The 11,760-nt window shown below is 41.0% G+C and overlaps 3 protein-coding genes across 3 annotated transcripts; 2 read left to right on the top strand and 1 right to left on the bottom strand.

Moving 5' to 3' along the window:
- Positions 1–4,209: 4,209 nt before the first annotated feature.
- On the top strand, positions 4,210–5,297 carry LOC129756219 (uncharacterized). Its single transcript, XM_055753035.1, has 2 exons — positions 4,210–4,796; positions 4,854–5,297. Exons 1-2 carry the CDS (start codon positions 4,334–4,336, stop codon positions 5,192–5,194), a joined length of 804 nt encoding a protein of 267 aa, XP_055609010.1. The 5' UTR covers positions 4,210–4,333; the 3' UTR covers positions 5,195–5,297.
- LOC129756218 (pre-mRNA-processing factor 19) lies at positions 5,209–7,439 on the bottom strand. Its single transcript, XM_055753034.1, has 4 exons — positions 7,280–7,439; positions 7,015–7,164; positions 5,729–6,929; positions 5,209–5,523 (listed from the first exon to the last, which is right to left on the bottom strand). Exons 1-4 carry the CDS (start codon positions 7,296–7,298, stop codon positions 5,379–5,381), a joined length of 1,515 nt encoding a protein of 504 aa, XP_055609009.1. The 5' UTR covers positions 7,299–7,439; the 3' UTR covers positions 5,209–5,378.
- A 173-nt stretch (positions 7,440–7,612) lies between these two features.
- On the top strand, positions 7,613–11,125 carry LOC129756217 (phosphoacetylglucosamine mutase). Its single transcript, XM_055753033.1, has 4 exons — positions 7,613–8,089; positions 9,189–10,016; positions 10,076–10,181; positions 10,242–11,125. Exons 1-4 carry the CDS (start codon positions 7,986–7,988, stop codon positions 10,851–10,853), a joined length of 1,650 nt encoding a protein of 549 aa, XP_055609008.1. The 5' UTR covers positions 7,613–7,985; the 3' UTR covers positions 10,854–11,125.
- Positions 11,126–11,760: the final 635 nt, after the last annotated feature.

The raw sequence follows: 11,760 nt of genomic DNA, 5'->3' as shown, positions 1-11,760 counted from the left end.
TTCTGCTTGACAATTGCCCAATATTTTTCGATAGGGTGCAATTGAGGGCAGTTGGGTGGGTTGATGTCCTTTTCGACAAAATCTACTCCGTTGTTCCGATAACACTGTAGCACCTCTTTGCTGTAGTGCCAGCTTGCCAAATCTGGCCAAAACTTTACTGGTCCTTTTTTAAGTTATAATGTACGGAAGAATAAGTTTTTTTATTGTGATATTTTTATTGAGAATACGTTGCTTTTTTCAGGCACTCCTACTTGTACATCTTGGAGTCCATGACCTTGTTTGTCACAAAAACCGAGGTCTTTCGTCCGCAGCTGCAAATACCTTGCCAGATCAAACACTTTCTAGCAAACTTATTGGCAAAAACGAATTTGAACTTGCTAGGGACATCACTCCGACCAGTGGCTTTATAAAATTTTTGGCCAGGAAGCTGCCCAAAATACTTGGATAACTTCCGGGCACGTCCTTTGGCTACTGGTCCGGTTTGGTTGCTTACTGGACCGATAAGATCGTATTCCTTCGCGCAGACGAATTCTCTGACGGTGCACCGGTCGGCATTAAATTTCTATTATTATTATTTATTGAAAAAAATAATTTAAAATTAAAGACACTACAAATACAATGGTCTACACAAAACTTAAAGCTTTAAGGAATTTTCTTCGGAATCGATTTCTCAAACCACGTGGTCGTTTGTTGAGTTGAAGACCTTGCAACAGTGCGGGACAATCAGTTCTGGATGAATGCAAATCAGCTACAACAGAGGCTCGTGCGGCGGTCCTGCGGGCTTGCAGCGTGTCGATGTCGATTAGGCGACAGCGGCTCTCGTAGCTGGGAAATCGGAACGGGTCTTGCCAACTCAGGTGTCGAAGGGCGAATCTCATAAAGCGCCGTAAGATAGCCTTAATACGCTCGGAGCCGTTTTGGTAATAAGGTCACCAGATAGCAGAGGCGTATTCGAGGATCGAACGAACCAAACTGCAATAGAGACTCTTGATACAGTAAATATCTTTGATGTCTTCCGTCATCCGGAACAGTAGACCTAGGCTACTAGAAGCTTTATCGACGATGTAATTGGTGTGAATCTTGAAATCCATCCGTTTGTCAAGAATGACACCAAGATCTTTCACGTGCTCAACTCGAGCAACAGCCTCGTCGCCGAGAAAATACAATGCATTTGATGGAAGCCGCTTACGGGAAAAAGAAATTGTCAGGGCCGGAGATACGATAAAACAACTTCAGGTCGTCTGCGTAAGCTAATTTTGGTCCATCGAGGAGCAACAGCACGTCGTTGAAATAAATCAAAAATAGTATTGGTCCTAAATGGCTCCCTTGAGGCACCCCAGAAGAGGCAAAACACTGGTTAGAGAAGGATTCTTTTGCGATGTCATAGGCCGACTGCTTGTTTGCCTTGATCGATCTCAACACCTTCAAATGTAGTTTCCGATCCTTAGTTCCACCACAGAGAACGTTCCACTATGCCGCTTGGTATGAACCAGCCGATCGATAGTATGCATCTCACGGTAACGTTTGAGAACGCTGCACACGGTCGATTTTACCATTTTTAGCGATTTCGAACCCGACCACGTCTGGTTTTTGACGTGGGTGTCCAAAATTAATTTTCATCTAGCGGCTTCCACTTTCTTGAAACAAAACGAATCGTAATGAAATTTTCAGCACTGGTAGAGGAAACAACAAAGTACTGTAAAAACATTCCAGATCCGACAACTAGGAGCGCTATGGTACAATAAAAAGTGCGATTCCAGATTTAAGATCATCCATGCTTTGTTTATTACTCATTTCCAGCTAATAACTCAATTTGGTTTATATTAGTCCATACGACGTAATCAAAATTAACTATAGAAATGTCAAATAAAATATAAAATAAATACACCATATTTTGTTTAATAATATCATAATTGCAAGTTTGAAAAACAATAATTAATTTATTAAATTTTTACGGAATCCGAAAAACATGACCGACCTGAAACTTTGGCGACGATTCTAATATGAAAACACGGACACGAATTGGAACTTGGGACGTTTTAACCCTTGCCCAACAAGCCAAGCTGGCTCAACTTGTTAGAGAAGCTAGCCGCTTCAAATCCAAGTCCAAGAAATTCTTGGACTGAGCGAAGTCCGTTGGCTTAACACCGGAGAACACAAGACCCGGTCCGGGCAAGTCCTGCATTACTCTGGCATACGAGGAGAACACGTTACTCGGGAACGAGGAATTGATTTTCTGTTAAGCCTGCAGGCCCATGCGGCCCTCATTAGATGGGAACCGATAAACGAAAGAATAACCGTAGCCAGATTTAGAACACGGGTTAGAAATGAAAATGTTTAGGAATAAGCAACTTTGGGTAGATAATATCATATTAAATATTATGGTTTCAGATCCTTTGCTCAAGTTACATTTAAAATCTACACTGAACCAAATTGGGCGATTAAATTTTAGGGTCATTTCAATAAATCTTATTATTCATAGTCAAGGTTAAGCTACTAAATTATCCTTTAAATATTTAGGAAAATCTAATAAATTGTATCTGGATCACTGTTTTGGTGAAATGCAAAGGAAAATCCAATAACTTTCATTACTTTCGTGACAGAAGTAAGGCTGGCCAGCAAAATGGAAATCTCCGCCAAACCCCGTTGCAATCGTAACATCAGCAACAGAAGGCCACCACCGGACCCCAATGGAAACTGTTTTCGAATACGACCCTTCAGTTATCCTTTTCCTCTTCCTTAGTAAATTTTTCTAACCGTTGAGTCGCCGCGACTATTACGGCTCCCTCCCCTACTAACCTATAAAAAATAAATAAATGTTAAATTTATAGATACACTCGGCACATTTAAACTTTGTCAATGTAAAAGGCCTAATAAACATAGAAGGGCCAATTACTTTCATGTGACATACCTATTCTATTTGCTTTGTAATCTGTGATTATGATTTTTTGTCCATTTCGTTGTCAACTGAAAATTTTAGCTAAAAAAGGTTTCCACAAATTGGTAAGTCACAACAAGATGAAAGTTTTGTTTTTTCTAACAATCTCAGAACTATTTTTCGCCTGCGACCAGTACGATGAAGTTCTCCAAAATTCCGTTCTATTCGTGTTCTATTCCGTTGATTTATTTTCTGTATATTCTTCATCTCATCCCTACATAGCCGAGCTAATTACGCTTTCGGAGAGGACACTGTCTAGGTTTATGTTTGACTGATAGAAATTTTTAATAAGATCTTTTGTAATTGCAGTCGATTACGTCGTATGAAACAAAATGTGTAAACAACCAGTTTTATCAAAAAAAAAATACAAAAACTGACATAAACTAGTCGCAAGTTTATTCCATTTAGAATATTTGTAGTCTGGACAACATATTCTATAACTATGTGGTTTATCTAAACCACATAAACCACATATGTAGATTCTATATCTATGTCAGATACTAATTTTTAAAGTTGTTTAAATAACTTTTGCAGCAGTTTTCTGTGAATTTTTGAGGTGTTGCATACGACGTAAAGAAAACTCGCGCGAGAAATGTTTCCGTTTTAAGTACACGGTTATATAATTTCTTCAGACCCTTTTACATTTTGTTACTGTTTTTCCTGGAATCCTTCATTTCAATTCATTCTTTAAAAACCAAAAATAAATTAACATCAATTGCCTTCCTTTGCAAACGTTAATAAATTTGAATTGCCTTTGTTAAGACCGGCAACAGCAGCAAACTTGTTCAATCTAAAAATTCGGCGAATTCATATTTTTGTCCATTAATAATTTAATTCACATGTAAACATTGCACCGCCATATTGTTTTCGGTCAATGCTCCTTCGATTTTCACTTTTTACTGCTTTGCCTCGACGGTGATCAAAAGCACCAGATTCTTTTTTTTGAATTTAAACCTAAATTCAACTTACCAGAACCGAAATTCTTCTCTAATTTTCACGGCTACACATGAGCGAACAAATTGACGGCACGTTCAGCAGAAACGAAGCGAATAATGCTGACGAAAAACTAAATTTTCCACGACGACAAATTTCACCATCTTCCTCACGAAGCAGCAATCCACCAGAAAATGCGAACGTTCGGTTTGACGTTTACGCACTCCAATAAAAAGTTTGTTGCCGTTATGTTGGCAGTTTTGCCTTTTTACCTATTTCACGCACACAGATGGAAGAAGTCGGCAAATTTTGCGAATGTAAACAATTTTTTATATCTGATAGGAAGAATTCTTATAAGAATTCATAAACGGGACTCCTTGTAAACAACCAGTCAGCTGTTGAATTCTACTCTAAAAATATGTTCATTTAGCTTAATTTAAAAAATAATGAACAAGATTTAAAATGGATATCGAATCACCGACAAAGGTGAAACAAGAACCAATGGATCTGGAACAAGCAATTCCTCGTTTCTGCGTTGCTTCCGGTTCTGGGGCAGATGAAATTCCGACGCGTGTGGAAACCATAGATCTGACCAAAGAAGAATTTCTCACGGAATTCATGAACTTTGTGGAAGCCATTCAAGTTCACCGCAAAACTCGAACGTCCTTACGGAGCATCTGCCGACAACGAGCTCAGAAGGTCGAAGAATTCCTTCCGCTGCAAGTGGTGCATATTCAGCTTATCACCTTCTACCAGGAGGCCTACGTTTGTAGCTTGTTCGGTTTGGACTTCAAGAAAATCATGATTTATGGCCGAGTGATACCTGGTACAGTCAGGCAGGAAAATAATACTCACATCTATCGATTGGATGATGGAACTGGTTCGGTTGAGGTTCACTATCCACATGGATTGAAACGTGATTTAGGTAAGCCTTTTTTTTGCCACATAAAGATTGGTGTATCTTATAAAACCTTTCCTACAGATAATATGGCCGCAGTCAATAGCTGCGAAAACATTTTAAACAGCCGAACAGCGCTCAATGAAGATCAGGTCCCGGACGATCCCGAGCAACTTGCGGATCTTAAACAGTTGCTTAGTCTCATAAAAACCCGTTGTAAGAAACAGGTTGAATACTTTCCGCTGGGGAGCCACTGTTTCATTATAGGCCGGCCCTTTCTCAATCGCACAGACCGGGTGTCCATCTTTGCCTACAGTATGCACGCCGATGATTCGACCATCGGTGGCCCTACGACGGAACTTTTCTGGAAAACACATCTGGCACAGTGCTACGAAAGACGGTACATGTCGGAAGTTTCGAAATAAAAATATGTTTCTGTTTTTAAGTTTGTTCCAAATCGGTTGAGTTTATTTCGTCTTGATGACGCAAAATAATCCAATAGCAACTTAAAGAGCTGGTATTAGTAAGATAGGTAGTAATAGTCGTATGCATGGCTACGAATTTTTATGTTCACGTTTATGATTCCACAAAATTACAGGTTATCAGCATCTACTCGATGCCGTACAGCTTAAGAGTACGGTCCATACTCGTCGAGGCCAGATACTGAGCATGCCGCCCGAATCGCACTCCGGTAGCCATTGCGGTGTGATCGTTGAATACCTTCAGCTCCTGCCATTGCTTGCACAAGTAGACCCTGATGAGTTGAGATAAAAATATAAACATTAATGTGTTATGTAAATACTTTTTTATACTGACAGATTGAAAACTATAGACGAATAGAAAAGAAAAAAAAGTGTTAAAAAAGAGTCAAAACTATTGGTCTCTTTTTCAACATCTTCGTTTTGGGGTTTAGCTGATCTTTAACATAAAGTACCTTAACGAAATTAAAACACTCTTACCTTATATCGGTACCTGCAATCGCCAAATAGGTACCGCTTTGATCGAAGCATAAATCCTTGATTTCGTAACCCTCGTCCAGTGTGATGGTTTTGAAGTTTTTCAACTTTCGCAAATCCCACAGCTTAATACAGGCGTCATCGGCTGCCGTTGCCAGATAGTAACCGTTTTCGGAGAACGAAATAGCCGTTATGGGTCCAGTGTGTCCGGGGAAATTGGCCACGTTACTTTGTTCCTTCAGATCCCAAATCTTCACTTGCGAATCCTCGGTTCCGGTTCCAAAAATCAACCCGTCAGGATGGAACTGAGCAGTGGTCAAGCCAATCTCAGCCGTGTCCGGAACTTTGGTGAGTAAACGACCCGAGCGAATGTCCGAGAAAGCCCAATGTCTATCTGAAGAAGTTGATAGAACGTAATCTCCGGTTGGATGCAGTGACAATCCAGTCACGGGTCCATCGTGGCAACGCAACAGCAACTGAGTCTGAGAAGTGGGCACATGCCAAATGCGTATGCATGCATCCGGTGATGCAGTGATAACAGTGTCGTCCTCCGGGTGGAATATAACCTTGGTAACTTTCTTGGTGTGTCCTTTCAAAATTGCCACAATCTGTTCAGTGTCCTTGTTGAAAACGGTTGCATTCTTATCGTTTCCGCCGGTCAAAATCTTACTTTGATCAGAATGGTTTATGTCAAGAGCTAAAATGCCAGGAACACTAGCAGAATGCAGACCCGGATGAGAAGCCAAAGTAAGAAATCCACGGATTTTCTCGGCACTGACCAACTCTTCCGGCACGGTACGGCCTTTCTTTTTACGTTCTTGCGTGAGCACTGTAGCCTTATCCTGCAGTTTCTGAATAACTTCGACGCTCATGCCAGCTTGCTCGATCGGCTGGCTGGCAATTCCACCGGATTCGGAAGCTATCGACGGTTGTGGCATCGACTGGATGGACGTCATACCGGTCTGTGGTTTCAGAGTGGCTAAAGCTTCTCGAGCGGCAGCCACTTCCTTATTCAGACGGGCAATGACACGACAGGCGGCATCGTGCTGATATAGAGCATGGGACAGTTCCTGTCGGGCCGTTTGCAGCTGCTGTCTCTGAGTGAAAGCATGTAACATCAGGGCGTCCCACTCGTCTTGCATCATCTTCAAGGTAGCCGGAATACTGGTTGCGCTTGGTGGTTTCGGTCGTACGATTGGAGGTGCTTTAAAAGGAAAACTCAGCATTATTTTAGTGTGGTGTGACAATTTTTGTGATCGGTAAGTTTTAAAGCCTCACTCTTTACTTACTCTTAATTTCGATCAATTCCTCCGCCCTGAGCGGTTCACCATTGACTGGATCGCATTCATTTTCTAATATGTACTTCTCAATCAATCGCTTTTCAAAGATGGAACCAGACCTTGGAGACACCACTGGATGTTCCGGAACCTCATTCGATACTGCAGAAAAAGGGTAGAACATTGTTTATTATATCGGTACCATAACCTCCCTTTGGAAGCTTTCTGAAATTTTATTTTCCAAGTCAAACACAGCTTTTTTTCCACAAATACTTACTACTGCACACGAGCGACATGCCGATTGATCTTTGTTAACCGTTTTATCGTTGAGAAAACTTAGTTTTTTGCTGGTTTTTCCAGAAAACGAATTTAAATTTTCCAATCCTTGGCAAGTTGTCGGCTTGCGTTTTTTGCTTTGCGCGTTTGACAGAAGTTTGTTTGAAAATTGCCAAAACATTCAGCCCCGGTTACACTTCATGAGGGTCCGCTAGCACCGACTCTCCTCATGGCGTTTGAGTGTTCCACTTTTCGCTACCGCCATTTACTGAGCCATTATTGGTTTATGGTTACCCCTTATGGGATTCGTTTCTTATTGGAAAATAGCTAGAAAGAAACGCTTACGTTGCGGGTGGAAGTCGTCGTTCGTAGCCGTCGTAGCACATTCACAGCTCTAGTCTCTGCTACTATCCCACTAGCGGGGTACTAAATCAGACACTATCTGATAACCGAAGCATCGTACAAGAGCTTATCGCTTTCGGGCTGCGTGTTTCCTATCGCATTGACAAAACAAGCCGACCCACCTTGAAACCTTTTTAGTGAGATAACACACATCGCCCTGGAGGAAGTGCATTAGATTTAATTAAAAAAATTCGAACGTTTAGCTCAATTTGTGAAGTGAGTGTTGTGCCACCAATTTATCTGTAATCCAGAACCGGAAACAATCATTAGCAGAGAGTGCGTGACGTCCGGTCCAGCTAAAGAAAATGACATTCAATTTACGCCAGGTTTACGCCTTCGCCCGGGAGTACCACCAGAAGCGGGACAACCAGAAGGACATACAGTATGGTACCGCCGGGTTTCGATCCCAGTAAGTAGTCCTCCCTAATGGCCAGTCTCGGGTTATTACTCATTGCATTCGATTATTGTTGACTTTCACTTTTTTTTATTTCGTGTGGGTATTGTGCGGGTGCATGTTACTTTTGATGGCAGATCCAAAACGGAATAAGCTGCTCCGCTGCATAATATCCAACTGACGATAATAATTGAGCTCGTGGGGCTGAACGGGTGGGGTTTGGTACGGGAACGAGTTTACACGTAACTCTCCTCATTAAACCGGTTTTGCATTTCTAGGTCTGAATGATCTCTGAATAACTGCCATTGTTTTAATTTTTTTTTTATGGAACTTCACATTTTTAATAATAATAATTTTAATAATTATTGAACTATTCAATTTTTCCAGACATGAATAACATGTGTTTTGAAGGTCTCTTTCTTCTTTGGTTAGTAACAAAATGTCCTAAGAAACTCCGACTAATGAATAATGTATTAAGATATTAAATATCAAATTTTGTGTAGATAGGGTACACATTATTCATGATCCAATGTGCTCAGATGTCTCGAATAAGAACACCAGGTAGTTTACTTCGGGCCCTAAGGGTAAAACCCATGATTGATTAAACCGTTCACACGTCCACACTTGATCAACGAAGCAAGGTGATTCGAATGATATCGGTATCGAATTTTGAATACGGCGAATGCGCCAACTGTAAACAAATCCAGATTATCACATAAATGCGTTAAATTCCATATTTTACATCCGAAAATATGATCTCCTTTTAATTTTTCTTATTTTAGTGAAGTTAAATTTAATTTTTCAAATAAGGCGAATAGTTTATATTATAATTTTATAAGTTTTTCCAATTCAAAATTATGCACTGCATACACAAAGGCGCTTAATGTTGTCTACTTTATGGAAAATCTTTGGCTGCGAGTCATTAGGCTACATTCAGGCGCTTTTAGCGAATTGAACTGACAGCTTAAATTTGAACTCCTCTAAATTCGAATCATATTAAGACTTTTCTAGAAAAACATATTAAAATACCAACATCAAACTATACCTATATAGAACCTAATGATTAATAACTTTATCAACGACCCTAATCTTTGGCATACTTCTCCCTTTACAGCGCCGACAATTTGGACTACGTGATGTACCGCATGGGATTGCTGGCTGTGCTACGATCGCGGGCCAAGAGTGGAAAAGTGATTGGGGTGATGATTACCGCTTCGCACAATCCGGAACAGGACAACGGCGTCAAGCTGATCGACCCGATGGGTGAAATGTTGGAACAACGGTGGGAAAAGCTAGCCACTGCCCTTGTCAACGTCAGTGACGACGATCTGGAAACGCAGGTCGGAAAGATCAGTGCCGATGAAGGAATTGATAACACGATGCCGGCTAAGGTGTTCGTTGGAATGGACACTCGCTATCATAGCCCGCAGCTGGCCAAAGCTGTGTTGAATGGGATTGCTGCCATGCGGGGAACCGTGAGGGATTTTGGAATTGTGACGACTCCGATGTTGCATTATTTTGTGACATGCTCGAATACCAATATGGCTTATGGTTTACCCACCGAAGATGGATACATGCACAAGTTGTTAAGAGCATTCAAGACCATTCGTGGGAAAGATTTCGAGAGAGGCAATTACGTGAATCAGGTGTACTATGATGGCGCCAACGGAGTTGGATCGTTGAAGATGCTGGGCTTTATCAAAAAGTTCGATTGTTATCTCAACGTAAAAGTGTTCAATAGTAATGGTAAAATTAACTACAACTGTGGTGCTGATTACGTTAAGACTAATCAACGTGCCCCGGAAGGATTGCCAGAGCTAGAACCCAATGCACGATGCGTTTCAGTCGATGGTGATGCCGATCGAGTGCTGTACTATTTCACCGATGCGGAAGGTGCATTCCATTTGCTAGATGGAGACAGGATTGCCACCTTAATTGCAGGGTTAGCTTAAATTGGGTTCAAACTCATTCCAGCACTCATCGATCAAATCTCATTCACAGTTTTCTCAAGGAGTTGGTTGAAAAATGCGGCGTAGATATTAATATGGGACTAGTTCAAACTGCCTACGCAAATGGTGCTTCAACGGATTATATTGTTAATCAATTGGTACATAGTACCATCTTATTAGGATTTGTTATCTCTTAAACAAGCAATCTTTTTTTTCAGAAAGTTCCCGTGGCTTGTGTGCCAACTGGCGTGAAACACTTGCACCATAAAGCACTTGATTATGATATCGGTGTTTACTTTGAAGCAAATGGACACGGTACCATTATCTACAGCACGAGCGTGAAAGACAAAATTGCTGCTGCCAGTAAAGACGAGTCGCTAACGCAAGAACAGCGAGGTGCAGCGGATATTTTGCTTCAAACAATCGACCTCACAAATGAAACTGTAGGCGATGCGATTTCGGACATGCTTTTGGTGGAAACTGTTCTCCATTACAGAGGTTGGAGTCTCAATGATTGGTTGGCCACCTACACCGATCTACCGAATGTTTTGATGAAGATCAAGGTTGAAGATCGTAACGTTATCACAACAACCGATGCCGAACGAGTTTGCGTCACGCCGGAAGGACTGCAGGACGCCATCAATGAAATTGTCGCCAAATACGCCAAGGGTAGATCGTTTGTGCGTCCTTCGGGTACCGAGGATGTAGTGCGCGTTTATGCCGAAGCGGATACCAAGGAGAATACACTGCAGTTGGCTCTCGATGTGGCCAATGTAGTTTACGATAAAGCCGGAGGGACCGGAGAACGGCCTCAGAAACCTCAAATCTAAATTTGTTTCCAATGAACCTGAAGCCACCAATACTGCCACCGTTTGAAAGCTTACGACGGGTCATAGCAATTGTTTTAGAGCATTAATTGGTACTACGCATTTCCCAATCCTGTTGAATTTACACAACTACTGCAATTTATGAGATTCTATTGTTTAAGCTCAAAACATTAAACTGCTTCGTACTGAATAATTTTAATCAATGTGTACAATGTTAGACAGTTTTTCCTATGAATGCATATAATCAATAAAAAATATTTTCGCCTTAAAAACAAGTATAAATAATTATTTGAGGAGAATTTCAGTACACCTACCATTGGAACGAAATGTTCTATTCTATTCTATTTTGTTTATTTATAGAGGATTTTAACCAGCTTCGTCATTCTTCCTCTTAAGGAACGAAATATGTGTTAAAAATATTAAATATTAAGCAGTTTTAAAAGACTTCACATGCATATCAGGCATGATGATGAACTGCTTTCGACTCAACAGTGCCAACCAGTGATGGTAAATTTCGCCCGTCACGCTTGACCCGACTAGTTTTGTTTCATCAAACGACTGGCACTGTTCTCAATTGACGGAGCCTCACTACTCGCATGACGGATAAAGCACGACAACAATCAACATTTCTCCATCATCGACTGGCGAAGCTCCTACACATGGTCAAAATTTCTCCTGAGAGTGACTGGCAAATCTCTTCACACTTCGATCGGCTGCTGACGGCAGGTACAACTAATTGAACGACTTGCTGGCAGAGAGCAACAATAGCAATAAAAAACTGAAAACGAGCTTGCTGGCAGGAGCAACAATAATAATAAATGCTTTTCTTGTTCGTCTTCGGCTTGCTGGCAGGAGCAATAATAATAATACATGCGTTTCTTTTTCGTCATCGGTCGTTTGAATGCGATTG

Source organism: Uranotaenia lowii, chromosome 3, assembly GCF_029784155.1.
Source record: "Uranotaenia lowii strain MFRU-FL chromosome 3, ASM2978415v1, whole genome shotgun sequence".
NCBI classification, from domain to species: Eukaryota; Metazoa; Arthropoda; class Insecta; order Diptera; family Culicidae; genus Uranotaenia; species Uranotaenia lowii.
The sequence above is the reverse complement of the archived record's forward strand: the minus strand, read 5'-3'. Positions and strand labels throughout refer to the sequence as shown.